This window comes from Vulpes lagopus, chromosome 2 (assembly GCF_018345385.1).
Source record: "Vulpes lagopus strain Blue_001 chromosome 2, ASM1834538v1, whole genome shotgun sequence".
In the NCBI taxonomy this organism is placed as follows: Eukaryota; Metazoa; Chordata; class Mammalia; order Carnivora; family Canidae; genus Vulpes; species Vulpes lagopus.
Window position 1 is genome coordinate 164,247,888 of NC_054825.1, and position 26,298 is coordinate 164,274,185.

Here is a 26,298-nt window from a genome sequence, read left to right on the forward strand (position 1 = left end):
GAGCCAGCTGTTGTGGGGGAGGAGGCAGCTCCCTGGCCCCAGTTCAAGGCCATTGGGTCACGCTGGCCGCGGTCTGTGGGCAGGTCTGGGCTTTGGTCCATAAAAGGCAGGAGCCACTGGAAGCGGCCAGAATTGGATCCCCTCCCACGGGCTGCCAGATGCAGAAGGGGCGACGGTCTGAGAGGAATGAAGCGACTGCCTTTATTGCATAGACCTTTTCAATTGCTTTGAAGATTGGGGTCAGGGGACGCACAAGAGACAGAAGACAAGAGAAACGAGTTTCCCCGCCCCCACTGGTGCGGGGGGGAGGTGGAGGGACATTAGTGCAAAACCGAGCGTCGGCCCCGGGGAACCTGCCCCTCCTGGGCTGATTGGCCAGTTAAGTGGAGGCACCGGAGTGGATAGGGCGAGTCCCGGGTCCTGACTGGCCAATTAACTAAGGCTTCCCCAGCCCGTACATGCCAGGGCCCGTCATCGGACAGCGCGTAAGGCAGCCTCCGCCCTCAGCGGACCTGGCCTCCCAAGAGCCAGAAGCGAGGGTCTAGACCGAGTCCCGCCCTCATTGGTCAGGCACTACCCTCGGGGCCGGCCCATTTGTCGGTGATCGGGATGACCCCGACCCCCAGGAATTCGGGCCACACTCCAACCAACATTATCTATGGTCCCTTGGGAGCGGGCACAATCCTGAGACGGGTCCCTGCGTGTGGGGCCTTCGTCCTAACTCCTAGCAACTAGGCCTCCGCCCCTAGGTCAGGCTCCGCCTCCTTGGAATGTAGGCCCCGCCCCTGGCGGGCTGCAAGCTTTGAGAGGTTCAAGGCTCCCGAGCTGGGCAGCCTGGAGGCCCGGTGAGCAGTGTACCCAGGCCTGGATGCATCTGCGCCTGCAGTGGCCCATACTCCACCTGCTCTCCGTCCACAGTGAGCACGCCCCGAGGCGTGAGAGGCTCGAGGCGGAAGGCACGGGCCGCGGCATAGCCCAGCTGCGGACAGCCCAGGTTGAAGTGGCTCCCTCGCTCCATGGCCAGAAAAAGGCGCAGCAGCGCAGCCCGCGAGATGCCACCCCGCACCCAGCACAGGTGCACCAGGCCGTCGTCAAAGCGCGCGTGGGGTGCTGCCACCAGGTCAGCCCCCAGGTGGCTGGGTGAGATGGCCAACATAAGCACAAAGTCCCCCTCCAACGTTACCCAGCCTGGGGGGAGTGGGGTGCCCAGAGGAGGGAGCAGGTGGTCAGGTGGGCCCCCAGTAGAGATCGCTTCCGGGGCATCAGGGTTGGGAGGTGGGAGCCCAGAGGAGGCTGGCATTTCTGGAACCCCCTCAGTGATGGGGGACAATAAAGCTGCCTTAGGGGAGCTAGGTGGTGAGGGCAGCAGTGGGTCTGGGGACAGTGGGGCATCCCCAGCCCCACCCCAGTCCCCGGCCAACTCTGGGCCCCCACCGTTGAGAGACAGGATGGGCAGGGGCTCAGGTGAGCCAGGGGAGGTCAGGGCAGGCTGGGGCATGGGCAGTGGCAGGGGCAGGTCAGATACCGAGCGATGCAGGGGTGAGTGTGCTACGGGTGGGGCTGGGGCCGGGGCTGGGGCCAGAGTCAGCTCTGACTTGGCACGGGGCAGGCCGTGAGCAGGGGTGGGTGAGGCAGGTTCCACAGTGGCAGGGAGGTAGGAGAGGCGTCCGCGGTATGTGTGCAGGTTGGCAAGGCCCAGCACCGTGCCCAGTGTGAAGCGGGCACTGCCCAGGGCCCTGAAGCGCTCGCTCTGGATGTCCACATCTGACACGAAGCCCCAGGCCACGGACAGGAAGGAGAAACAGCGGGAACCCGAGGCCAGTGTCACAGAGAGCAGGTCCAGCGGGCGGCTGCCACCCCGGCAGAGGAGCAGTGAGCAGTTGAGCAGCAGGTCGACACCCAGGGCAGGTTCAAACCTTCATAGCCAGAGACGGATGGACACAGTGGGAAAGAGTAAACGGGGTCACGTGAGAGACACAGTGCAAGGTGGCAGAAGACACGGAAAGGTGGGGCTGCAGACAGCAAGGGGACCAGGCCGCCCACGGTCTGGGGCCCACCCACAGCAATTTGGCCACCTCCGAATGGACCCTTCTTACCAAGCCAGGTTCCCTGTCAGTTCTTTCATCTATAAGCATTTTGCCACCTGTGTGCCAGGCACAGTTCTAGGTACTAGGGATATAGCTGGAAACGGATAGGCAAAACGGGGAGGGGGGTGCGGTGTGGGGAGCATCCCAGTCAAGACAGATCCACTTGGACTGGAATGTGGGACTGCAGACTGCCTGGGGGACATGTGGGGACAGAAGTGCCACGTAGCAGGAGGGCTCACCCTTCCCCTTACAGTACCAGGTTCCCCGAGAAGGGACTCCCACCTACCCCCCATGCTGGTTCACAGCTCCAGCCAGGGCATTGCCTGAGCCACAGGGGAGAATGCCCACAGGTGTCTTCACAGCTTCTTCCCAATCAGGGCGGCCTAGGAGCCCGTTCAGCACCTGCAGGGCGGGACACCAGCCACCTGGGTCCTGGTCCCAGTGCCAGCCTCCAGAGTCCCCCAGGATAGGCAGGTTGCCCCTGCCCTACCTCAAACAGCAGCCCGTCTCCTGAGACTGTCACGATGCCGTCCCATTCACTCAGGTTCAGTCCCTGAACCAGCTCCCGGGCGTGGTTCTGCCGTTCTAATGTGGGGAAACAGCAGGTGAGCCAGGCTGTTCCCCTCTGCCCCACCACCACTCCCCAAGACTCAGAACTCAGGAGTCCTAGCCCCTCACTGCCCCACCCCCCTATCCCCTCCTTCCATCTTGACCTGGAACTTACCTGTCTGGATGAGGTTGAAGGACAGCCCGGCTTCAGAGATCATGGGCAGCACGTGGTTCTTACACCACTGCCAGGCCAGACCCCGCCCCCCGAAGGGATTGACCAGTAGGAGCAATCGAGGTGGCCTTGGCAGAAGCTCAGGGGTTATTTCTGCAAAGAGAGGGCAAGGAGTATAGAGGCCACCGACCCAGGCTCCTCACCTCAGAGCAGCAACTGCAAACAGCCCCTAATGGAGCTGGTGGGGGGCTGGCACTGGGGCCTGCTGGGAATTCACAGGGTTTTTTTTTCCTCCTAGCCTTCAGGCGTTGGGGCTCAGGTGTGCAGCCCCGCCCCTCCCTCCCAGGGGCCAGAGACCAAGGCAGGGCTTGGGTATCTAATCCCAATGCCCTTTGGACCCCCGTGTGGGAGGAGGAAGGAGAGCTGTGGTTTCCACTTTATTCTCAAACACCTGGAATTCAGAATCAGGTTACTCCACTGTGCAAGGCTCCCTCATTATCACCATCCCTTAGGGCCCCCAGCCAGCCAGCAGGATCCTGGAAGACCAAGGGAGGCTCACCAGATGGGGACCCTTGAACTTTTACCTTCCTGTGACAACTGAGGAGCCTGAGTGGGGGAGCCTCTGCCCCCAAAGCCTTCTCTGCCCACCGCCCCCATCCCCCCCGCCCCGGCCAAGAAGCTGGATTAGGTGCCACCTCTGGGATCCTGGGACGCCCTAGGGGACCTCTGAGTGCCTGTCACTCTGGGTGGTGACTAATCATGTCTGTCTGCTGCTCTCACCAGACAGGGAGCCTCTGACTCATCTGTGGTCAGGGCCCATGGAAGGGGGGAGGGGACACAGACAAAAATCTATGAGAGCAGACACAAATCATTTTTCTCTGCCTGTGGTTTTTCTTCCTTCTGTAGCCCATCCCTGTGTGTATATCACTCTTTCAGTACAGACCAAGAGAGACACATCACAGACAAACACACAGTAGAGACAGAGATGTCCACAGAGGAAAATCCACAGAGACACCAAGGTGGCCCTAGGACAGAGTGGCTGCATAGTGCCTCACCCCCATCCCCAGGCAGTGGCACTCCACGGAGCAGACACATGAGGGCAGTGGCCCAGCGCTGGGCCTCAGCGCGGTTCTCCTCGTAGGTGGCTGCCCCGTCGGCCCGAAAGGTGCGAGGGGCTCTGCGCCGGCCCCCAAGCCGGCCCCCGCGCCGGCCCTGCGGGTAGGTGTAGATGCAGAAGTAGGCTGCTGAGTCTGAGAGGCTGCGGCTCCGAAGGGTGCAGCAGCCAGACACCTCGGCCAACAGGACCAAGCCGCCCCGGGGCCGGGCTTCAGGCTTCGGACGCAGCCGCTGTATGTGCAGGGCCTGTGGTGTGAGAGTGAGGGCGAAGCGGGAGCCGCGGGCTGGGTAGGAGCCAAACTCGCCATGCAGGAGCGGGGTGCTGGCGGCCAATGGTGGCGGCGGTGGGGGGGCCATGGCCTCGGCCCTGTCCAGGGCGCTTCTAGGCCTGTGGCCCCAGCTCCAGGTCAGCTCCTGGTCTGGCCTCTGTGGGGAGGGAGGAGGGCAGGAGTCAGAGTCCAGGACCCCTGCGGCAGGTAGAGAAAAGCAGGGGCAGGGCCAGTGGACAGGAGATAACGAGGGGTGGTGACAGGCGAGATGGGAGTGTCAGAGACAGAAGGCTCAGACGAGTGTGGGGAGATCCTGGGGACACAGGGTATAAGTCTTTTGTATAGGAAGGCCAGCATCCTGGAGGGTGGACAGCCAGGCATGCAAACGTTCATTCATTTATTCCCCAAATAATCACTCAGGACCTTCTACGTGCCAATCACAGTACCAGGACCAGCAAAGACAGCAGAGAACAAAAAAGACAAAAAAATCCCTGCCTTTGTAGAGTTTGTATTCTCATGGGAGGACAGAGAAACAAAAGAAATTAGTAAAATATACAGTGTGTTGGATAATTAGGGCTTCAGAGGAGAATGAGGCAGAGGAGATCTGGATGGTGGAAATATGGAAAGACCAAGAACACAACACACACACACACACACACACACACACACACATGGGAGGTCATCTCCAGATGGAGAAAGTGACACCAGAGAGACACCCAGACACAAAGAAAGAGAAGGATGGAGTCTAAGAGCCAGAAAAACTCAAAAAGGAGACAACAGCTTTGATGAGATGAAACCCAGGATGATGAGAGATACTCAGGAGAGTAAGAGTTTAGGGGCGCCAGAAGGTCCTCTGAGGGTCAGGAAGACAAAGGACTGAACAGAGAGGAGGGGCAGGAGGGAGGAGGTGTAGACAGCTGGAGAGACCAAGAAAGGGATAGGATGAAAGGAACTAAGGAGTCACAGAGCTAAAGGAGCCGCATGCAGGCGCCTGCAAGGGACAGGGGCCGACACTGGACCCGGAGCACTGACCTGGGCGTCTGGCCGCCTGCTCTCCAGGGAGGGGATGGGAGCCGGGCCTGAGGTCCCCTCCCCAGAGGCCATCCCCCTGCCCTCTGCCCAGCTTCTGCCTCCTCCCTGCTCACCTTTGTTCCCCACCGCCCCGCCCACCCAGCTGCCTGCCAGTCCTGCCCCTCACCTTCCCCGGCCTAGAGCTGCCCCAGACGCACCTCCATCTGTGGACTCACCCTCGGGAGTCACCTCTGCCCCCTGCCCTGGGCAGCTCCCTCGGCCCCGCCCCTAAACTTGCACTGAGCAGCGCCCCCATCCCTGAGCTGGAATCAGGCTTAGATAGAGTCCTAGATCTCCTCCAGTCCTGGGCCTGAGGCTCTGTCCCCTAGGTCCGCAAGTCTCTGGCCTGGTCCCCCAGAACTGGGCCTGGTTCGCCAAAGATCCCCCTCCCCACCGCTCCCAGTCCATAGGCCTGAGTCTCTGTCTCCGGTTCCTCGGGTCCCGGTCCTCCATCCCCATCCCATTTCCAGAACCCAGTCCCAGACCTGGGTTTCCATTCCTGGATCCCTCAGTCCCGGTTCTGGTTCTCCATCTCCATCCCACACCCCTGGTACCCCAGTCCCGGCCTGCGTCTCCGTTCCTCTTGGTCCCGCGGTCCCCCAGACTCGGGTCCCTGACCCTACCCCCGCACCCTCCTCACACGCCAAGTCCTCCTCCAGGCGGCCCCTCAAGTCAGCACCAACCGCCCCCATCAGACCCGGGGGGAGGGGGAGGGTGTGAGTCCGCTCAGCCAATGGCTGCGCGGCCGGCCTGAGCCGCGCCAGTGAGGGCGCGCGGGGGGCGGGGCCAGCAGCTCGCGAGCGTGGCGCAGGGGCCAGCCGAGGGAGAGCTTGAGAACTGGGCGGGGCAACGCGCTTCGCGAGATCAGCTGCCATAGTAAGTGAGGGCACACGAGCAGCAGAGGCGGCGTCACGACCCCACAAGCCAGCGCCGCTGACGCCATCTTTGTGGAGGGCAGGCGGTAGGTGGGCCCGATCCATTGAGTTTTTGAAAGAGAAGAAGCAGGAGGGAGGAGATCATCACCTGCAGATACTGACCCTAACACAGGTAACCAAGGCCCAGAGCTATGCAAAGGGAGTTAGTAAAAGAGACCCAGAAAAGCAGAATCAGAGGCAGTAAGAGACTTAGAGAGAGTGCTGCCTGTTTTTTGGATAGTTATAGAAAGCCCTAAGAAAAACAGAGATACGTATGCAAAGACACAAAGACAATAGAATTGAGAATATGCAAGGTTAAGGATTCAAGAAAACCCAGAAAATGATGGACACAGACACAGGGACAGATATTTCTGACAGGAAAACTGGGGAGGAGAGGCTCATTAATTCACCAACTATTTACCTTGGACTCAACCCAGAGTGGAGGCAGCATGACATGGACATCTGCCCAGTGAATGACCCAGTAACATGGCAAAACAGAAACAAGGAGCAAGATGGGGAGGAACGGTATCTGGAGGGACTTCAAGGCAGGGGTAGGGAAGGAAGACAATGCTGGAGGAGCAGAGGCTAAGAGGAAGTGAGCCCAAGAGAATGCAAAAATGTGGGCAGAGAGAGACAGAGAGAGGCAAAGACACGGTAAAGTGCAAAGAAAGCAAGGCAAGAATAATATCTGGAGAGCAAGAAACAGAACCGTAAAGAGATACATTCAGGAGGAGACAGGGACAGTATTTGCTAGAAAGGGATGACTGGTGGAAGTTCTTTGATCGTCAAACAATGTACAACAGCACCGAATAATATATGCCAAAGAAAGACCCAGAGCAGGGGGTGGGGGTGGGAGTGGGGACAGAAACCCAGGAAGACGGGAGAAAACAGGGAAATGCACACCTTACATTTGGGAGAAAGGCGGGCAAAGAGGCTGGGATTCAGAGACAGAGACCAAGTCACCAAGGCAAGGGAAGAGAGGAGGAGGAAACTGTGTCCCGTGGTGCAGTGATCTTAGCTTTCGATGGACCCTTACCTGATTCCGCTGCTCCTCTGCTTCAAGGCGTCCATTCATCTGCTGGCCCTCTGCTGTGCTCTGGCATGAGCAGGACACTGGTCCTGGGCGGGAGGCCGTGGGAGGGCCGTATGGGCAAGGAGTCAGGCCTCACAGTCGGGCCCAGCCTTTGGCTCTGTGGAGGACAGGTGAGTAAGTAGCAGCATCAGGGGAAGGCTGCAGGCCCGGCTGGATGTGCTGGAGGCCAAAGGGGCAGGGCTTCTCTGAGGAAGGAGAAAAGAGGGGACAGGTCAGCTTCGTCACTGCCCTGGCCAGTCCATCTGGTCCTACCCAAGAAGGGCTAAAACAACAGGAGCGGAGGCTACCTTGTTTTGAGCACTTTATGTGCAAAGCATTGTTCAAAGCACCCTTACTAACTTATGTAATGCTGGAAAACAAGTGTCAAGCCTGTTATCCCCTTTTGGCAGATAAGGAAAGTAAGGCACACAGAGATTAAATGACTTGCCCAAGGTCACGCTCTTGTTAGTAATTAGCATGGCCGGGTTTGGGATCTGGATACAGCTGACAAGACCCCCATCTCACCATCTTTCTATGTCAGTGCTTATCACCCGAATCTCCAGGTTCCCTCTCTTTCTAGGTCTCCCTGTCGTGCCCTGGGTCTCCATCTCCGGCGGGGGTTGGGGGGCATCCCTCGCGTCTCTGTCCACTCCCGCTCTGGGCCTCCAGTCCTCCTTCCCTCTGAATCTTTATCCCCCAGGTCTTCCCTTCTCTTTCAGGAGCCTTTTAACCATTCCCTCTCCACCCCCAAACCCTAAGGCTGGGGCTTCGGTGTGCCTCCTTGGCATTCCAGTACCGTGTAAAGCCCTGACACGGAGCCCGCGGGGCCACTCGAATCTCCGGCAGGGAAAAGCGGCCCCCAAGGGGTAGAGGCTGAGGCGGGGCTCAGAGAATGGGCAGGGGGAGGAGAGGAATATAAAAATTGGAAATACAGGATGCTATAGACTGGGCTGCAGCAAGAAGATCTCGGGTTAGATCTCAAGTAGGACTTCCCGAGCTGCGGCGGCGCCTGGGAAGCACCGCACGAGATAAGAGAGGTGAGCCCGATAAGGAAACGCCTGAAGCGTGGGGTTAGTGGTTTCCCGAGGTCCTGACAGGCCCTGCCAGCTCCGCCTCCTCACCTCCAATACTCGGCCCGCCGGGTCCTCCAAGGAGCCACGGAGAGGCCGTCGGCGTCGGGCCAGAGCGTCACCGTGCGACGCGACCTCCTAGCGCCGCACATCTCTCTCGCTGCCAATTCCCTTTCTTCCGGAAGACTATCGAGAACTAGGAAGGGCCAGAGAGGCCCCCGACGTGGTCGCCGCCCCTCCACCCTTGACGCAGCGCTGTTCTCCGTGGGTGGTGGTTCCTCCACTTATTCCGGAATCGCCCATTCGGACGCTCTGCGATTCGCCATAGAGAGGCCCGACTCGAGTAGAGCGCCGCGTCGCGCCGGCGTGACGTCACACAAGCGCCCCTCGCTGAAGGCTTTCCCCGCCCCCTCCGGCACTGTTCTCTCTTTCCGGACCTGGCTGAGCAGGAGGCGCCATCATGGTGAGCGTGCTTTGAGGCGCTCCGGGCTCGATTATCCGCCGCCATCCGCCGCGGTTTTGGGCTGGGGGAGTGCTGGAGGGGAGCAGGGATGTCGGGGGGGTTCGAAGGGGGCGACTCCCGCAGTGAGGGGACTGTTTTGGTGGATTCGAAGACCAAGGGTGGGTCAGTTCTATCAGCCTATGGCCACTCTCGTCCCCTTTTATTAGTCTAGTTCCAGTTGAGCAGATAACCCAATTGAAGTGCAAGGAAGTTAAACGTTGTGACCGGGGCCACGTTGCACATTGCGTTCTTCGCCACATTGCAAAGAAGTGGCAGAGCCGGGATTCGGACCCGGGTGCTAACCTCACGTCCGCGCTTGGTCTCTTATCTTTGCCTCCCCTACCTGGACCTGTCACTCCCCCGACCTGGAACCTTGGGTTCTGGGGGTGAGGGAGGTCTCCACCGTCCGATGCCCGGCTTTTGCGGCCAGGCGGACCTCTGAAGTCTCAGCTCCCTGTCCAGCCTTCAGTCTTGGCTTTCCCCGCCTGTAACCCCAGTTTCTTCGTCTGTGCATTGGGAACACAGTAATCATGCGTCAGAGACGCGAGTTTGGGAAGAAGCTGTAGAAGCTACACATCGGAGATCTTGCATACTGAAGTGCTGGAGGAAAGGAGCTACGAATAGCCATGTAGTTCTCTACAGCGCCTGACACGGCCTGTTAAGGAATCTCAGGACAGCAGCCGGAAGTGGTGGAAGTTGTGGCTTCCTTCAGTTTTCTTAGCTGAAGAGGGCAAACTTGTCTCCTCGGGCTGTTGGATTCAAGGAGGTAGTGCATGGGAGATTCTAGTACTGGTTCTGTGTGGAGTAAGTTCCTAACAAAGGTTCTTTGCTGTATTATTAGGTAGAGTCTGCCCTTGGGTCATGTTTTTGAAAAATACCACTTTGGGGGGATGCCTGGGTGGCTCAGTTGGTTAATCATCTGCCTTTGGCTCAGGTCGTGATGCTGGGGTCCTTGGATGGAGCCCCAGGTTGAGCCCCATCAGGGCTCCCTCCTCAATGAGGAGTCTGCTTCTCTCTCTTGTGCTCTCTCTTTCTTTGTCAAATAACATTTTTTAAAAAAATACAGCTTCTGAAGAATTAAAATTTGTTAGTGGTTGTAAGTCCTGTTAAAGCTTTTTAAGGTGCCATGTGCTGAAGGTTTTGTGTGTGGATTTAATACTTTTCATATGTTGGGGTTGTTGGAGTCCCAGGTCTTCTAAGGGTGGACTTGGGATTTGTTGTCTCTTCAACAAATGAGGCCCTCTCTCTTTCTCAGAGAGGAAGAGTTCTGGGGGTGAGCTGCCAGAGAGAGTTGGGCCTACGGTCTATTCTTATCTCTGCAGGGAGTCGACATCCGCCACAACAAGGACCGAAAGGTTCGGCGCAAGGAGCCCAAGAGCCAGGACATCTACCTGAGACTCTTGGTCAAGGTGAGGTTGAGGCCGGAGCCCCTTAGGTGCCACCTAGAACTGCAGCTTCTAGAACCTCCTTTCTAGTATCGGGCTTCTTCAGGGGCCTGCAGGGCAGGCTCCTGTCTGTGGTTCTGCCCAGGGCTCCTGGAGGTTCAGTGTCCTCAGCCTCAGGGCTTATACAGCTGGGGAGTGGGGAGGGGAATTGGGGGGGCCGGGGGATGGGAAGCCATAAAAACCTTGGCAGCCCAAACCGGTTTTTTGTTAAGTTGAAGGTTGGAAGAATGGTGTGGGCTACCTACCCTGGGTTTCTATTCTGACTTTTCTCTGACCTACAGCTGTACAGGTTTCTGGCCAGACGAACCAACTCTACCTTTAACCAGGTTGTGTTGAAGAGGTTGTTCATGAGTCGCACCAACCGGCCACCTCTGTCCCTTTCCCGGATGGTGAGGAGCTGATTCCGTGGGTGACTGGATTGTGTCTTAGAGCCTGGCTTGGGGCAAGGTTGGGGGCGCTCAGAGCCTGGCCATCAGCTGGTTTCCTTCACCCCTTGGTGTGTGCAGAGCTCCAACCCTTGACCCTGGGGCTTGTAGTTAAGCAGCAGTGGGTATTTGAGCAGCTTGGGCTCATCTTGTTGTCGTGAAGTTGGGGTGGTTGTAGTGGCTTCAGGTGGCCTGCTGTCACATGACACTGGTCTCAGGTGTCATAAGCTCTCCTGAAGGAGAGATCTGTTGAAAGGTCTGCATTTTGTCTCTGGTGTTTTTCCCACCTGGACTGGAGGTTCAGCCTATGCTGATTGAAAAGCTTGTGGCATGGGTGGGTTCAACCCCTTTGGGGCCCAGCTGTCTCAGGCCTTGGGATGCCTGAAGCGGTGAGGTTGGAGTGAAATGCCAGAAGGAACTTCCTTAATGTGGAATTAATCCTTCTCCCAAAGATCCGAAAGATGAAACTGCCTGGCCGGGAAAACAAAACAGCTGTGGTTGTAGGAACCATAACGGATGATGTGCGTGTCCAGGAGGTGCCCAAGCTGAAGGTATGTGGAGGGGGCTCAGGAGTGTGGTGGGTGGGCCAGAGCCCAGACTTGCAGTAGAGTCTGCTGACCTGGCTCATCCTTGCTCACTGCTGATGACCCTCTGTCGGGGTGCCTTGAGGCTTGTGATGCATTCCTGGTCTCTTCTCTGGGTGAGGCAGGCATCGCACCTCCCTGTCTGCATGGCTTTTAGGGCTGAAGGGGGATTGTCCTTTGCATTAGTGATGCTGGGTGTCCCCAGGCAGCCCCCAGCCCCTTCTGGGTCCCTCTCTGTTGTCGGTGCTGGTTCTTGAATTTACAGGTTAGCTTCAAGTCTAGATTTCTCTGCCAGTCTGTGGCCTGTGGACAAAGTCATGGGTCTCTTTAATATTTCCATTTCCGGGGCGCTTGGGTGGCTCAGTTTGTTAAGTGTCTGCCTTCGGCTCAGGTCATGATCTCAGGGTCCTGGGATCCGGCCCTGTGTCAGGCTCCCAGCTCAGTGGGGAGCCTGCTTCTACCTCTCCCTCTCCCTTTGCCTTTCCCCTTGCTTGTGCTCTCTCTCAGGCGTGCCGCTCTCAAATCTTTAAAAAAAAAAAAAAATCTCCATTTTCTTATCTGTAGTAACTTGAAGTTGTTGCAGCCTTAAAGGTGGTCTTGGACATAAATTAGCTATCATCAGGTCGAGAAGCTCTCTGTAACAGTGGTGTCACTAGTCTCCGCAAGCAGCTGGGTGCCTCTGCTGGACCAGGGCCATGAAGAGGAAGGCCCAGCAGCCCTTGGGTGGCCATGCATGGGGTCTGACCACATCTGTCCCGTGTGTTCCCTAGGTGTGTGCACTGCGCGTGAGTAGCCGTGCCCGGAGCCGCATCCTCAAAGCTGGAGGCAAGATCCTCACCTTCGATCAGTTGGCCCTGGACTCCCCTAAGGGTTGTGGCACTGTCTTACTCTCTGGTGAGTGTTTAGTGGCTCCTGTGGCGACTTCGGGGAGCTTGGTCCCTACCTGAACCCATCTTCCCCTTCCCAGGTCCACGCAAGGGCCGAGAGGTGTACAGACACTTTGGCAAGGCCCCAGGAACCCCACACAGCCACACCAAGTGAGTATGCCCAGCCTTGCCATCTGTACCTGGTTTTCCCCTGGACCCCACCCTGTGGATCTGGGCCTTGGGCACACTTCCAGCCTCTTCTGTTCCTCACACCAGTCCAGCCTCAGCCCCCTAGAACTCCTCCCCTCATCTTACCTGCTTTTCCTCAAGACGTGGCTTAAAGCTATTATTCCCTTTTGCTGAGATCTCTGCATAGCCAGCCCTGTAAGTGCAGTGTTCAGGGCCTGAGGCTGCATCTCCCAGGTGGAGCCTATGTCTTACCCCACTTTGGGGCAGTTCGCATCAATACTTGCCAAGCGCAGGTGCTCAGTGCCCTTGCCTGGCTTTTCCAGCAGTCTACTAGGTGTCACCCCCCCTTACCCCCCTCCTTTTTTTAAGATTTTATTTATTCATGAGAGACACAGAGAGAGAGAGGCAGAGACACAGGCAGAGGGAGAAGTAGGCTCCATGCAGGGATTTCCAGGAGCAGGCCTGGGCTGAAGGTGGCGCTAAACCACTGAGCCACCCGGGCTGCCCCCCCCCTTCCCTTTTGATGTCCCCCTGCTGGTCTATTAGAGCAGGCAGGCCCTATCCTTGCCCCTGAGAGGCATACTCTCACCTTCTTCTCCCTCCCCGCAGACCCTACGTGAGATCCAAGGGCCGGAAGTTCGAGCGTGCCAGAGGCCGCAGGGCCAGCCGAGGCTACAAAAACTAACCCCAGATCCTGCCTTATTATTAAAAAGATTTTGAATGCTGATGGTCCTCTGTGTATTACTGTGGTGGGGGGGGCGGGAGACGACGAGAGCGGATTGGAGCCTTAGGGTGAGTTGGGGAGTAGGACAGGACGCGGTGCCCATCTCCTTGGAGACCAGCCTGGGACGGGACCTTCCCCCAGCGGAGGGCGGAGTCAGCTCTACCTGAAGGCGCCCTCTGGCGGTTCCGACTCGTGCCTGTCGATCCTGTGCTGTTGGACCCTTACGGGCCCACTACGGCCAAAGCCCCGCCCCCCTAGTGGGCCGGATGACAGGTGTTTCCGCAGCTGCTCAATTCCCCGGATTAGCCACACCTGCTCCTCCGGGCTGGGGACAGTGGGCGGTGTGTGGACCGGGAAGTGCAGGAGGGGGCGGGCCCGCAGTGGGGGAGGGGTATGTGGGAACAGGTGAGTTGTTAGCCCTTTCAAAAAGCTGAATCTGGCGGGCCATTGGGCCCTGGGGCAGTGAGTGTGTGCCCTGGGCTAGCGCCTTCCCCTACCGGCACTCGAGGGCCTTTCCCAGGATCTGCTGTGGGCCCTCCTCTGTTTACATAAGGGGCTGGGTTCCCCGGATCCCAGGCTAAAACCTGATGAATGAGGCCAGACGGCCGGAAGAACGGCAGAAATAAATGCAGGAGGTCTCCAGGCCCCTATTCTGACCTCCGAAAAGGCAAGACAAGGAGGGATGGGGATTTGGACACGTTGGGGGAGCTGGATGGGGTGAGAGGGAGTCCTGGTTTTATTCCTCTTCGTAGCCCCTGTCGCTGTGGTGTGCAGGAAGGAAGCGTCTGGGTGTGTGATTGGAAGGAAGGGCTGCTGGTTTGCAGGAATCGGGGGTCCAGTGTCCAGAGATTGGGTCAGAAGCCTCAAAGGGTGGTCCTTGGCCAAGAATAGGTGGACAGTCAGCTAGCAAGAGATAGGTGGATTCAGGCAGGAACCCAGACAGGTCAGCTTGGCCAGGGATCAGCACAGATCAGAGGGCAGCCCAAGACCATTCTGGCTGGGAGACGGGCAGCCAATCCAAGCAACTGGCTGGTCATGCCCTCCAGTGAGATGGGCTGTTGCCACTTCCATGGTGACGAAAGCTCCTGTTGAGTGTATCCTCCACTGTAGCAGCCCAAGTGGGTGTGAAAGCCCAGGAGCAGAGTCCCCAGTCCACAGAGACTGAGACCTCATTCCCTGGCTGGGGGAGGGTGATGCCCAGACTTAGGGCTGGAGCCCATTCCCAAGCAGAGAGCAGGTCCAAAGGGGAAATGCCTGGGATGGTCAATCAGTGAGAGCCGGTGGGGTGAGCTAGCCACCAGTCGTCAGGAAGAACATTCTGCTGGACCCATCTGGGTGCTCCACCGGGTGGTCAGATAGTGACATTGTTAGTTGGAAGCAATCGATGTTTGCCAAATGATCCAAAAGATGGCTGGGGAGGGCCAGTTAGATGTGCTATAGGTCGGGGACAGATAGGCAGTCCACTTTGCCTTTGGTTAGGGACATTTGGGTGGTAGGCGACAGGCAGACAGCCTGTTGCTGTTGCCTGGAGATGGTCGGGCAGTCAGCCGGACCTTTGACCAGGACAGCCAGGCCCTCAGCCTGACCAAGACTGAACCAGCAAACGGGTCAGTTGGGGTTATTGAGTGGCCAGGAGACTGGAAATTGTCGTGTGGTGGGAGCACAGAGGAGCAGCTCATGGGTCACACAGCTGGGGACGGTGTCAGGTGGTCAGCCTGACCATCAGATGGCCAGCCTGCCACAGTGGTGGCTGGAGGCAGGTGGGTGGTCAGTCTGAGCAGCCCACACCCTAAGCAGTCTGATTGTCACGACGGTGATCCAGGGACACAGGGTGCCACTCACAGAGCTGCCCTGGAAGCCTTGGCACCGCTGCATAGACTCTGCTTGGCAGGAGACCCCCACCCACACCCCAGATGGTCAGTCCCCCAGAGACGGCCAAACCTTCAGACACCCAGCTGCACGGTCCTCCCACCTAAGCAGCCCAATGGCAGCCTCCCAGCTGGCAGCGCTGGAAGGAGTGGGGTCAGGGCCCGAGGGGCTGCCCTTGACTGAGGCCAGCCCCAGCTTCCTGTATTCCGAGGGCCAGCGCCTGGCTCTTGAGGCTCTGCTGAGCAAGGGCGAAGAGGCGTTCCAGGCCTGTGTGCAGCGCGAGGGGCTGCGGCCCTTCCTGAGCGGGGAAGAGCTCCGGAGCCTGGCGGCGGCCGCTGAGAACTGGACCACATGCAAGCAGCCACCCGGCAGGGCAGCAGAGGGAGCCACTGCCACCGATGGGGACTCCGGCAGCCTGACTTACTGGCCCGGACAGTCAGAGGAGCAGGTGCCCACGCTGCGGTTGGGCTGGCCGGAGGACCCGACCTGGAAGGGAATCACCCGGGCACAGCTGTATACCCAGCCACCCGACGAGGGCCACCCGCCCCTCAAGGAGCTGGTGCGCCAGGAAATCCAGGCCGCCTGCAAGGTGGGGGTCTCAGGGGCCCGGTGTCCATTCCCCAGACCCAGACATCCTCGCATGCCAGCTCCCGGACCTGGGAGTGGTGCATCCCCTGAGGCCTGGGGATCTCACCCATGCCCTCCTGGGACACCTCTCAGGAGGGGGGACACAGGTGTCCACATCCCCCAGCCTCATCCTCACCCTCTCTCCAAGGCCTGGGTCCCCCTAGGCATCCATGCCCCTTGGACCGAATCATCTACCCCCCAGCACCCCACCCTACCACTAGGGTAAGTGTCTCCATCCTTCCTCCCATAGAGGGCCCAGATGTCTCCCCTATGGCCCCCTGGATAGCCTGTTCTATCTTTTTTTTTTTTTTTTAAAGATTTTATTTATTCATGAGAGACACAGAAAGGCAGAGACATAGACAGAGGGAGAAGCAGGCCCCCAACAGGGAGCCCGACATGGGGCTCCATCCCAAGACCCTGGGATCATGACCTGGGCCAAAGGCAGATAGATGCTCAACCCCTGAGCCTCCCAGGTGCCCTGTTCTTTATATAACAGCTTTATGCCTGCCAGCTCCCACGCTAAGTGCTCTACATGACTTAACATTTATAATTGTTAAGAGGGTCCTGTGAGGTTGGTACTTATTATACCAATTGAGGAGAGTTGGGGAAACTGAGGCACAGGAGCTTAAGTCTCTCAATGGTAAGTGGCCAAGTGGGGATTTGAACCAAGGCTGTCTGGCCAGTGGGTCAAGAGTCATCACTGCTGCATTTTTCTGCCTGTAAGACCCAGGCCCTCAGCCCCTGAGTCCCCAGAGCTCCCCTGGGTGGCTGAGCAGGTCATCCTCCCCCCCGCCCTGGTATCCATGGCACCCCCAAGTGCCCAGCTGTGCAGTTGCCCACATTGCCCTGCCAGGGCATCTGGCCCACTGAGCCCTGGAGCAGGGCCACCACATAGTGTCACAGCTCACGGGACGCCACTTGCCGGTGCAGACGTCATCATGATGAGTTTTCCAGCAGCAGAGGCCTTGGTCTCCAGGAAGGACAGTCTGCCTCTTTCACATGTAGGCGCCGTATTGAGCAATAGTCTGTGTCTGGGGGTCTCTCTCGCAGCGCCCCCTGAACACCCCATCAAGGCCGGGCCTTTAAACTCCTACCCTCAGAGTCCCTCACTCCCAGGGCTCCACCCCCTGGATGCCCCCCCAGGTCTCCGGGCTCTATCCACAGCCCCTCTACCCACACCCCCCAGCTAGTGGCCGTGGTCATGGACATCTTCACTGACCCAGACCTGCTTTTGGACCTGGTAAATGCTGCCACACGCCGCTGGGTGCCTGTCTACCTCCTCCTGGACCACCAGCAACTGCCTGCCTTCCTGACCCTGGCCCACCAGCTGGGAGTGAACCCCTGGGCCACTGAGGTAGGAGCCTGGCAGGAGGGACCCAAGTCCCCATTCCCCTGACACTGGGGCCAGTGGGGGCAGGCCCTTCCACTGCGTCCTAGCTCATCAAGGTAGATGCCAGCCTAGAGGGTCCTCTGAGATCTGATGCCCCTGGCATTGGGGGAATTAAAGGTGGATCTTCCCACGGGGTCCCTTTGAGTTAGGGGTATTTCCAAGAGAGACCAATATTGGTGGCTCTGGGGAAGCTGGGACAGACCTTTCCTAACCAGCCTGGAGGGACACCCAAGCCCTGGGCAATGGGCGGAGGTGCATGGGGTTGGCCTGAGCTACGGTGTGCCCCCTCCACTCCAGAACCTAGATATCCGTGTTGTGCGGGGCTGCAGTTTCCAGAGCCGCTGGCGACAGCAGGTAAGCGGCAACGTGCGAGAGAAGTTTGTGCTGCTGGACGGCCACAGGGTCATCTCCGGATCCTACAGGTGCGCCTGCCCCTCACCACACCTCCCAGCGTCTGTCCCCAACCCACGGGGAGCAATTGGCATCCCCCTTACCAGCATCTCTTTCCTGGTCTGTGAAACGGGTCTAAGCCCTCCCTCTCACTGGTAGAGGAGGTACCATCGGGCCGAACCTCCTTGGGGTGGAGCCAGGCCTGCCTGCGGGGAGGAGGAGAGTCATCTCTTTGACCCTGTGTCTTTGCCCCTTATCTGGGAAACAGAATTTGTGTGTGGGTTTCAGAACCAGGAGGACATGGATTGGAGTCCTAGCTCTGCCTTGAGTTAACTCCACCTCTCTGAGCATCTCTAAAAAAATAGAAGAGTTGGTATGCAAATGACCCGGTGGCCCACATCCCTCCTCTCCTTTCTCTGGGGTCTGACCAACCTTGACTCTGGGCCGGTGCCTTCCCTGCTCTGCGCCTCACTTTCCCCATCTGGAAAGTGTGAATAATAACAGCACCTGCCTCATAGGGTCACAGTGGGGGAGGGTGTGGGGTGCCTGGATGTTGGGGTCTCTTTTCCTGGCTTTGAACTGTAGCTCTGCTGGCTACTAGCTGTGTGACTTTGGGCAACTGACTTCACCTCTCTGTGCTTCACTTCCCCTTCTACAGGATGGGATGATACAGGTCGTAGGAAGCTGCACCCAATTCTCTGGTCTCCACCTTGTAGATGTCAGTAGCGACCCCCCTTCCCCTATTATGGCAACCAAAAGTGTCTGCAGACATTGCCACTGTCCCTTGGAGGGGGGCAGAGGTGCCCTATTTTTACCAGTGCTCCCCACTGGTGGTTTTCCATCTCGGGCCTGCCTGCATCAGAATCACCTGGAGGACCCGTTAAAAACACAGACTTTGGGAGCCTCTCTGCACCACCCGCCCTCTGCCCCCATTCAGCTGGCTGGGGATGGGGTCTGAGAATTGGCATCCCTAGCTAACTCCCGGACGATCCGGGGACCCCATTTGGAGAATCGCTACTGCAGAGACTGGGCTGCCCTGGAAAGCATTTACCTTCCTGGCTTTGCTTGGGGATTCAGCGAGATCACGGTGCCCTGGCATGTAACATAAGCAGTGCTCCGTAAACATCAGCTGTCATTTATTATTGTCATTGTTCGTTTTAACCATATTTCATCGACTCTGAGGTGCCACCAATGAAAAGAAGCATCCTGATCGAAATGTGAAAAGATACGCGTCTTAGAACCAATGAAATACAGTAGGGGTACAGCCAAACCCACCGAGCATGGCTCCCCACCACTGAATCAGGCCTGAGGATGCTTCGCCGAGCACTGGGCTCCGGGTGGACAGCCCTAGAATGGATGAAGCCGGGGCCACAAGAGGTTGTCCAGGGCCTCTGGCCATTTAATGGGGAGAAGGGGTGGAGGCAGGGGACTCGGGGAGCAGCGGAGCCGGGACACCAGTCCCATGTCCTGCCCTTCAGGTTGGTCACAGCAAACGTGGAAGCAGCAGCAGCAGCACACCCAGCGCCAGGCCTGCGGCCCGCCCCTCCCATCTGGCGGGACTGGGGGCCCTGTTACACATGTGGCCGTAGCAGCACGTGGTGGTAAGCGTGTAGGTGACACCCATGTAGGTGACCGGCTCCTCATGGCCGCAAGAAGTGGACAGCAGGCAACCTTTGTTGATGATAGGGCCGAGGCCTGGGGCCACGCCATGGCCTGTGAAGCAGTCCTCATCGTCGCCACACTGCATGTGGATGCCGGGACACTGCTTGGAATCGGTCAGCTCACAGAACACACAGTCCTTGGCGCCTGTGGTGCCCGGGGGCAGAGCCATTGCCAGAAGCAGCAGCCAGCCGAGGACCATGGTGGCCTGGCGGCGGTGACGGTGCCCAAGCCAGGCCGTGGGCTTCCTGGGCCTCCCGGAACTGCTGAATGACGCTCCTGAGGCCTACGAGACTTTTGCCCCTGGTCTGGCCTCCCAGGGTCAGCGCTTGGAGGGTCCTTGGGTCCCAACGCTCCGCGTCCCTCTTGGGAACTCCGTTGTGACCACTGCTTGAGAGTCCTCGGGTCTCAGAAGCTTCCCCAGGACGGAGACAAGCCAGCGGCCACTACCTGATGGGAGTCTATATGGAGCGGAATGGGGTGACCTCACAGACCCCTCAGGGCTCCCACTGGCCCCTCCAGGGGTGAGGTCACAGGTGGGGGGAGGGGTGTCACAATCTGCGGGCAGACGGGCCCACCAACCTGCCAGGGCCTGAGGACACTGCCACTCCACCAAGGTAAGGACGATCGGACCAACGCTCGCTCTCCTGGTCACTGACTCATCGGTCCTCTGGGCGCTGAGCCTGCAGAAGTGCACAACCAGTGGGGAGCCCGTTTTTCAGATGGGTAAACCAAGGCTCAGGAAGGGAAGGTGCCATGGCCAAGGTCCCCAGAGCTGGGATTAGAATCCAGATTCATTTAATTCCCAAGAGGGCATTTACCGAGCACCTGTTGTGTGCCAAGACTCATGCTGGATGCTTTAAATACCACCACTGTGATGACACTGACGACAAGGACCCTAGGAGCACTGCGCACCACAGCCAGCGGGGCACCACGCAGGGAGCTCAACCCTTTGTTTGCTCCTTCCAATCTTCCTACTTCTTTGCTCCATATTGCAGATGAGCAAACTGAGGCAGGCACAGTCAAAGCAGCAGGCCTCGTGGGGGTCAGCAAACTAATCCTACCTCTCAGAGAGGGAAACTGAGGCACTGGTGCCTCCTTTGCTGGGGATGGGGCAGAGTCCAGGTTTAAGCTCAGGCCAGCTTCCAGATGGTACTTAAAGTAGCTTAACTCTTGTCACATCAACCCTCTGGGTAGGTGCGTGGGCTGTTCCCATTCTCCGGGGTGGTGGTGGTGCTGGCGGGTGTTAAAGCCAGAGAGGTTGTAGGACTTGCCTAAGGTCACACAGCCTGCCCTGGGACCAAGTGGGGGATCAGTAATAGTGTCCAGGCTGGGGCGCCCCCCCCTCCGGCTGCACAGAGATCTGACCCCTCCCTGCGTGCCCCCCAGCTTCACATGGAGTGACTCACGCCTGCATCGCGGCCTGGTGACCCTGCTGACCGGTGAGATTGCCGATGCCTTCAGCCGAGAGTTCCGGACACTCTATGCGGCCTCCTGGCCGCTCCCGCCTGCACCCACCCTGGGCCCCTTCGTCAGCACCGTGGGGGGGCTGCAGCTGGCTCCCAACCCCCACCGTGTGGTCCGCCGCCGCTCTGTGGCCCCCATGTCCCCGCCGCCACCCGACGGCCCGTTGGCCCAACGCTTGGCTGCCTGCCGAGTATTTGAGGGTGACAGGCAGGAGACCCCGGCCACCCCAGGGCCGGCGCTGAGTGACATCCTGAGGAGTGTCCAGCGTGCCCGGGCCCCCAGCGGCCCCCCGGCCCGGCCCAGCCGCTCTCTATGGGACCTGAGCCGCCTGTCCCAGCTGTCGGGCTCCAGTGATGGTGACAGCGAGGTGAGACCTGGTGGCCGGCCTGAGCAAAACAATAGCTGGAAGAGGATGGGGCAGCTGAGAGCTGACTATGTGCCAGGCCCCAGACCAGAGCTGGGGTACGGGGGGGTGCGGGGAAAGTGCCCACTTGAGTTCACGATCCCAGGGACCCTTTCCTGCAGCCCTACTGTGTGTTGGGCAGAGGCACTCTGAGTGGCTTGGGCCAGGGACCCCGTGAGCCCCCGTGGGTGCAAATCCTGGCCTGACCAGTGAGAGCCGGGCAGAGATGTGCCTTCTCTGAACCCTCGGTGTTCTCATCCAGCTAATGGGTGCAGCAATGTCCGCAGTCTCGGTGTGGTGGGAAGGAGGAGTCAGCGAGGGGAGGTTGAAGTAGAATATTGATAAGCACTGCGATAAGTCCCCACGGTGGGATATATTTATATTTATTTCATGAGACCCTCATCCCAGGTCAGTGAGGTGATACTCTGCTCAGGCTCATGGTTAGAGATGGAAAAGAGGTTCAGAGAGGTCAAGTGACTTGTCCAAGGTCAAAACAACCATCTCTCTGTGGGTACTGTGCCACCTGCAGGCGCTTTCACAGAGGTGGTGAAAGTGGACCTTTGCCATGACCTTCTGAGGTGGATGTTATTACAGCTCAACCATTTCATCCGCCCACCCGTTTCAGTTTTGGGAGACTGAGTCATGAGGGAGCGATTGGAACTCAGCCCCAGTGGCCTCCCTGGGGCAGCTATTATTTTTTATTTATTTATTATTTATTATTTATTTATTTATTTATTTAATTTTTTAAAGATTTATTTATTTATTCATGAGAGACAGAGAGAGAGAGAGAGGCAAATAAATAAATAAATAAATAAATAAATAAATCTTAAAAAAAAAGAAAAAAGAGAGAGAGAGAGAGAGAGAGGCAGAGGGAGAAGCAGGCTCCCCGCGGGGAGCCCAATGTGGGACTTGATCCCAGGACCCCAGGATCACACCTGAGCCAAAGGCAGATGCTCAACCACTGAGCCACCCAGGTGCCCCCCACCCCACCCCCACGCCCCACCCCACCCCCCTCCCCAGGGCAGCTTTTAAAATGCTCTGCCTCTGGCTTCCTGGATTCAAGTGTTGTCAGCGTGTTGGGGAGGGGTCTCTGCCCCTCCCCTCAGCTGCTGAGACCCTGGGGTTCCCACAAAGCCTGCCTTAATCCTCTGGGGCCCTGGATGGAGCCTCAGTGCCCTCAGCTGTAAAGTGGGCTGCCGCAAGGGCGAGAGCAAAGAGCCCTGTGGGACAAGTGGGCAGACTCGCCCTCATGCCAGCAGACCCGGGGTGCAGCTGCTCTGGGGGTCGTGCCCCTCTCAGGCTCAGTTTCCCATCAGCTAAATGGGAACAGGTCATGGATCTGTTTCCAAGGGTGAGGGAGAAATGTCCCAGGAATCTCTTCCCTTGATTCCAGTCCAGGGGAGAGGGGGTTGGGCAGGGTGGGGGCAAGGTCCTCACCTCCACCCCTGTCCAGAGCCACCCTCACCCACCATCACCTCCTTTGGCAAATATTTGCTCCCCCCTGGGGCAGCTGTTGGCAGCTTCCTGTTCCTCCCCAACTGCAAAGCTGCAGGGGGAACACAGCAGCTGGCCTCCTGGGGGTCGGGGGCACCAGGCCTCTTAGTTCACTTCCCTTCCCCATTCTGGAGGCTTCTCACCTTCCCTGACAGTTTCACACACACACACACACACACACACACACACACACACACACACACACCCCTTTCCAGGGACTCAGGCCCCGGAGCCTTCTCTCACCTTTCTTTCTTACTTACCCTTTGCAGCTCAAGATGTCTTGGGGCTCCAAGGACACCCCGGCCAAGGCCCTGATGAGGCAGCGGGGCACCGGAGGGGCTCCCCGGGGGGAGATAGAACCCCGTCCTGTGGGCCGGTCCCAGCCCTGGAGCGGCCCCCTGCCCCTCCTCCCAGCTCGCCGCCTGCGCTATCTGTCCCCAACCAGAAGGAGGTTTGGTGAAGATGCTGCCTCCAAACTCCTGGAACCCCGAGGAGTCCAGCAGCCAGATCGGGGTGCCCAGGCAGGACTCAGGGGGCCTCGCTGACCGGAGCCGAAACGTCACTGAGCCTGCCTGTTGACTGGCAGCTCCAAGCCCCCTGCCTCCATGCGGTGACTTGGACAAGGCTTCTGGCCTGGGTCTCTGGAAAGTGGAAGGGATTTTTTTTTTCTCTTTGTTCTAGAACTTGGGCAGGCCCAGTGCTCGCTCTAGATGCCAGTGTCACAGCTTAGAAAACGGGCAGAAAGTCTCGACTAGCTGGAATCCTAGAAGAGTGCATATCCTACTGGGGCCAGGTCAGAACTCCTCTGAGGACAGGCCTGGCTGAGTGGCCCCGGTGCCGGCATTGTGCGGGGTGAAGGTGGGGCGTCCCTGGGACAAAGTGGGGGAGCTTCCAGCACCCACCATGCTCAGGAGCTGTGGGTAAACAGCTTGGCAGAGAAGCAGACGGAATCCCATCCAGGGACTGGGGCTGAATAACCTGAATAACACACTTGCTGGGTAATGGATCAGGGCTATGGGCGCTGGGACTGTTTTGTGGGTGCTAAGGGGTGAGCTGTTGGGGCTCCCTTTACCTCTGCTCAGAATAAAGCTGCTTTATGCCAGAATCTTGCATTTGCACAGCCTAGTAGAGGACCCAGGAACGCAGTCCCCGCCCCCTCCTCCGCGGCCACAGCACCCCTGGCCTGGGGGGTGGGGGTCAGGTGCCCGGCGCTTGCCTCCCTGCAGTCATCCACCCCACTGGTGTGCGCAGCGGGGAAGAAGACCTCGTCCCCTCCGGGGCCCTGGGTGCGGGTCCCCACCCCGGCCGCCGCCTCCCTCGCGCGCCCCCTGCCGGCCGCCCACGCCAGCCACCTCCAGAGCGCATCCGAGTCGGGGCAGGAGCGAAGCGTTTATTCTCAGCGTCACGGGTGGAGGGGCTCGGATCCAGCCTGGGGGGGGCTGGGGCTGGGATCGGGGTCCGGGCTGGCGTCCTCGGGGACGTCCCAGGGGAAGGTGGGCATCCCCCGCATCTGCTCCCGGTAGACGCGGTCGAAGGCTTCGCTCTGCGCCACCGTGAAGTGGTTCTTCCAGTCACCGCACACCCCTGGGGGGAAAAGGGGGGGGGACGGCCAGGTGAGGAACAGCGGAGCATTCCCCGCCCCCCTTTCCCACCTCCAGGCTTGCCCAGAAGCACCTCCCCACCCCCCCTTCATCTCTGTGTTGCCGCTTCACCGCCAATGGTGGCCGCTTCTGTCCCCAGTCACCTGGCCAGACCCCTGGGCATCATTTTCCCCCCTTCTTCCCTAGGCCCCCCCCTCCCCTACCTGAACCTCCAGTAGACCTGTTACCTTTCTCTAATTTACCCACTTGGCCCCTTAAATCTGTCCACCCAGAACATCCACCTCCCCATCCTGCATTCCTGCCTCAGTGCCACCTGTGTGACCGTGTCACTATGACCCGTCCCTAACCTCCCTGGCTAGAACAGGGCTTCCTCACCCCAGGGCTCCTGCCACACGCTACACTACCTCCATTATGGCTCTGACAGTGGGAATGAATGCTTTCCCACACCCGGTGCCAGGGAACATGCCAAAGGGCTGCCCTGGATTCATGGGGTTCACTCCATAACCCTCGCAGCAGCCTAGCAGGCAAAGGGCACAATGAACTCTGCCCCCTTCCGTGTACCCCGGCAGGTGCGGGGATCCCTCTGAGCCTCTCATTTCTCACTTTGTCATGGGGTGAAGTGAGCCCCATGCCCACCTGGGGCACCACCCCTTACCTGGAATCCTGGGGCCAATGGCATTTGGATTGTGGTATTTTGAGTCTTGAGTGTACACCCAACATAGTATATAACACGTCTTGTGAGGTCTGGGGGGCTCCCCATGTAGGCTGAATAATCACCCCCGCTCCAGAGGTCATGTCCTAGTCTTTAAAAGAACTTGTGACTATGTGACCTTACACAGCAAAAGGGACTTTTACTCCAACGGCGCTTTGGGGACAAATGGGAGCCACGAACCAGGCAATGCACATGGCACTAGAAACCCAAAAGGCAACGAATATATTCCACCCCCCAGAGCCTCCGGAAGGAACAGTCCTTCTGACTCTTTGGTTTTAACCCAGTGACACTAATTTGAAACTTCTGACCAGAGCTGTAAAAGAATAATAAATGTGGATTGTGTGAAGCTGCTAGATGTGTGGTATTCTGGAAGGAATGGAAGCTAACGCACTCCCACCCTCACCCCATAATCTAATACTTGAATATTTCTGGGGTGAAACTTGATGCTAAGAAAGGTTTAAGAAGGGACGCCTGGGTGGTTGGCTCAGCAGTTGAGGGTCTGCCTTTGGCTCAGGTCATGATCCTGGGGTCCTGGGACTGAGTCCCGCATCAGGATCCCCAAGGGGAGCCTTCTCCCTCTGCCTGTGTCTCTGCCTCTTTCTGTGTGTCTCTCATGAATAAATAAAATAAAAATAAAAAAAGGTTCGAGGAGACCCCACATAGCCTCCTAGTGCTGGCCATGGCAGTGCATGCGGGCATTTTGTTCCCCCTTTGGAGCTGCCCGGGTGGCAGTGCTAAGCGCCTGCTGTGTGCCTAGGACCACAGTGACTCTGTGAAGGCAGTTCTGTTTGGAACAACCGCGTGTTTCAGCCAGGGAAACTGAGGCCCAGAGAGGCTACATAAGTCACCCAAGCTGCACAGCCAGGTGGTGGCCCGAGTGTGGCCTGGAACCCCAGAACCCCCGCACCTTTCCGGAGGAAGGCACCACGGCGCTGGTCCAGCAGGGTGGGGGGCAGGAGGGTGAAGTTGGACATGGCGTTGGCCTTCATAGCACCGAAAGCTGAGTGCGCCACCACGGAACCCAGCGCCTCCTCACCCAGCGGCCGGCCCAGAAACTCGCACACGCGCTGCACGGAGCCGTGGAGATCCTGCAGGCAGAGGAGGGGGGTCAGGGAGGCCAGGTGGGGGGTGGGGTGGGGGACCCCCGGGGGCAAGGAAGGAGCATCAGCCAGAGCCAGAATCTGGCTGGCTGAGTCCCAACGCAGACCTGTCTGGGTGACTCAGCTTCTTTGCCTCCGTTTCCCCACCTCCAAGCCCTGGGGTTGGGCTATGGCTTTTGCAGGTTGGGGGTTTGGAAGCTTCCATGGGTGGGAGGGAAAGGGCAGAGGCCGGGCGGAGGTCACTGCAAGGGGCAGAGGTTAGTTGGAGTGTACACCCCACATATTACATGACGCCCCTCGTGAGGTCTGGGGGGTGCTCCCTGTGAATCTTCTGCAGAATCACCCTCACTCGGGTTAGAGGTGGAATCAGCCTGTCTGGGCCGCAGATCTGCACCTTTCCCAGGTCCCCACCCCACCACAGCGGCCTCCTTGACTCAGTCCCAGGCCAGACCCACAGACTAGCCTCCCCCTTCCTTCTCCCCCTGCCCCCAAACCCCTGTCAGTCTCTCTCTGTTCGTCCCCTCCTCTGGG

General features: G+C 58.6%; 5 protein-coding genes across 10 annotated transcripts in view; 2 read left to right on the forward strand and 3 right to left on the reverse strand.

Annotated features, from left to right (window-relative positions):
• Positions 1 to 178: 178 nt before the first annotated feature.
• SPHK2 (sphingosine kinase 2) lies at positions 179 to 8,589 on the reverse strand. 6 transcript variants are annotated; one of them, XM_041742831.1, is made up of 7 exons: positions 8,372 to 8,589; positions 7,215 to 7,368; positions 3,864 to 4,350; positions 2,812 to 2,961; positions 2,578 to 2,672; positions 2,374 to 2,489; positions 179 to 1,916 (listed from the first exon to the last, which is right to left on the reverse strand). In XM_041742831.1, the coding sequence occupies exons 2-7, from the start codon at positions 7,251 to 7,253 to the stop codon at positions 812 to 814; spliced, it is 1,992 nt and encodes a 663-aa protein (XP_041598765.1). In that variant the 5' UTR covers positions 7,254 to 7,368; positions 8,372 to 8,589; the 3' UTR covers positions 179 to 811. The 6 variants fall into 6 exon arrangements, with proteins under 6 accessions (XP_041598765.1, XP_041598767.1, XP_041598769.1 ...); XM_041742833.1 differs by lacking the exon at positions 8,372 to 8,589 and adding an exon at positions 8,047 to 8,364; XM_041742835.1 differs by lacking the exons at positions 7,215 to 7,368; positions 8,372 to 8,589 and adding an exon at positions 5,905 to 5,955.
• Positions 8,590 to 8,643: 54 nt separating this feature from the next.
• On the forward strand, positions 8,644 to 13,056 carry RPL18 (ribosomal protein L18). Its single transcript, XM_041742847.1, has 7 exons — positions 8,644 to 8,783; positions 10,145 to 10,231; positions 10,549 to 10,656; positions 11,145 to 11,243; positions 12,047 to 12,170; positions 12,244 to 12,313; positions 12,941 to 13,056. Exons 1-7 carry the CDS (start codon positions 8,781 to 8,783, stop codon positions 13,014 to 13,016), a joined length of 567 nt encoding a protein of 188 aa, XP_041598781.1. The 5' UTR covers positions 8,644 to 8,780; the 3' UTR covers positions 13,017 to 13,056.
• Positions 13,057 to 13,470: 414 nt separating this feature from the next.
• Positions 13,471 to 23,451, forward strand: FAM83E (family with sequence similarity 83 member E). Its single transcript, XM_041737627.1, has 5 exons — positions 13,471 to 15,513; positions 16,738 to 16,905; positions 17,239 to 17,363; positions 20,380 to 20,824; positions 22,624 to 23,451. Exons 1-5 carry the CDS (start codon positions 15,040 to 15,042, stop codon positions 22,897 to 22,899), a joined length of 1,488 nt encoding a protein of 495 aa, XP_041593561.1. The 5' UTR covers positions 13,471 to 15,039; the 3' UTR covers positions 22,900 to 23,451.
• On the reverse strand, positions 17,505 to 20,381 carry SPACA4 (sperm acrosome associated 4). Its single transcript, XM_041737637.1, has one exon. The coding sequence runs from the start codon at positions 19,190 to 19,192 to the stop codon at positions 18,815 to 18,817; it is 378 nt and encodes a 125-aa protein (XP_041593571.1). The 5' UTR covers positions 19,193 to 20,381; the 3' UTR covers positions 17,505 to 18,814.
• Positions 23,452 to 23,730: 279 nt separating the features above from the next.
• Positions 23,731 to 26,298, reverse strand: part of SULT2B1 (sulfotransferase family 2B member 1) — a 34,387-nt gene continuing 31,819 nt past the window's right edge. The window contains exons 6-7 of the mRNA XM_041745181.1: positions 25,575 to 25,755; positions 23,731 to 23,938 (exon numbers count right to left, since the gene is read on the reverse strand). Coding sequence (XP_041601115.1) covers positions 23,757 to 23,938; positions 25,575 to 25,755 — 363 coding nt within the window. The 3' untranslated portion in view covers positions 23,731 to 23,756. The remainder of the gene's footprint in view (positions 23,939 to 25,574; positions 25,756 to 26,298) is intronic.

Bases quoted from the DNA above. Each gene is read 5' to 3' on its own strand.
- SPHK2 (XM_041742830.1), bottom strand. From the start codon at position 5,297: ATGGCCTCTGGGGAGGGGACCTCAGGCCCGGCTCCCATCCCCTCCCTG. The intron at 4,351-5,225 runs GTCAGTGCTCCG...CCCTCCCCACAG, and splicing joins GCAGGCGGCCAGACGCCCAG to AGGCCAGACCAGGAGCTGAC. The intron at 2,962-3,863 runs GTGAGGCACTAT...CTCTCTTTGCAG, and splicing joins GCCACTGCCTGGGGATGGGG to AAATAACCCCTGAGCTTCTG.
- RPL18 (XM_041742847.1), top strand. The intron at 12,171-12,243 runs GTGAGTGTTTAG...TCCCCTTCCCAG, and splicing joins TGGCACTGTCTTACTCTCTG to GTCCACGCAAGGGCCGAGAG. The intron at 12,314-12,940 runs GTGAGTATGCCC...CCCTCCCCGCAG, and splicing joins ACCCCACACAGCCACACCAA to ACCCTACGTGAGATCCAAGG.
- FAM83E (XM_041737627.1), top strand. From the start codon at position 15,040: ATGGCAGCCTCCCAGCTGGCAGCGCTGGAAGGAGTGGGGTCAGGGCCC. The intron at 15,514-16,737 runs GTGGGGGTCTCA...CACACCCCCCAG, and splicing joins AAATCCAGGCCGCCTGCAAG to CTAGTGGCCGTGGTCATGGA. The intron at 16,906-17,238 runs GTAGGAGCCTGG...CCTCCACTCCAG, and splicing joins TGAACCCCTGGGCCACTGAG to AACCTAGATATCCGTGTTGT.
- SPACA4 (XM_041737637.1), bottom strand. From the start codon at position 19,192: ATGGTCCTCGGCTGGCTGCTGCTTCTGGCAATGGCTCTGCCCCCGGGC.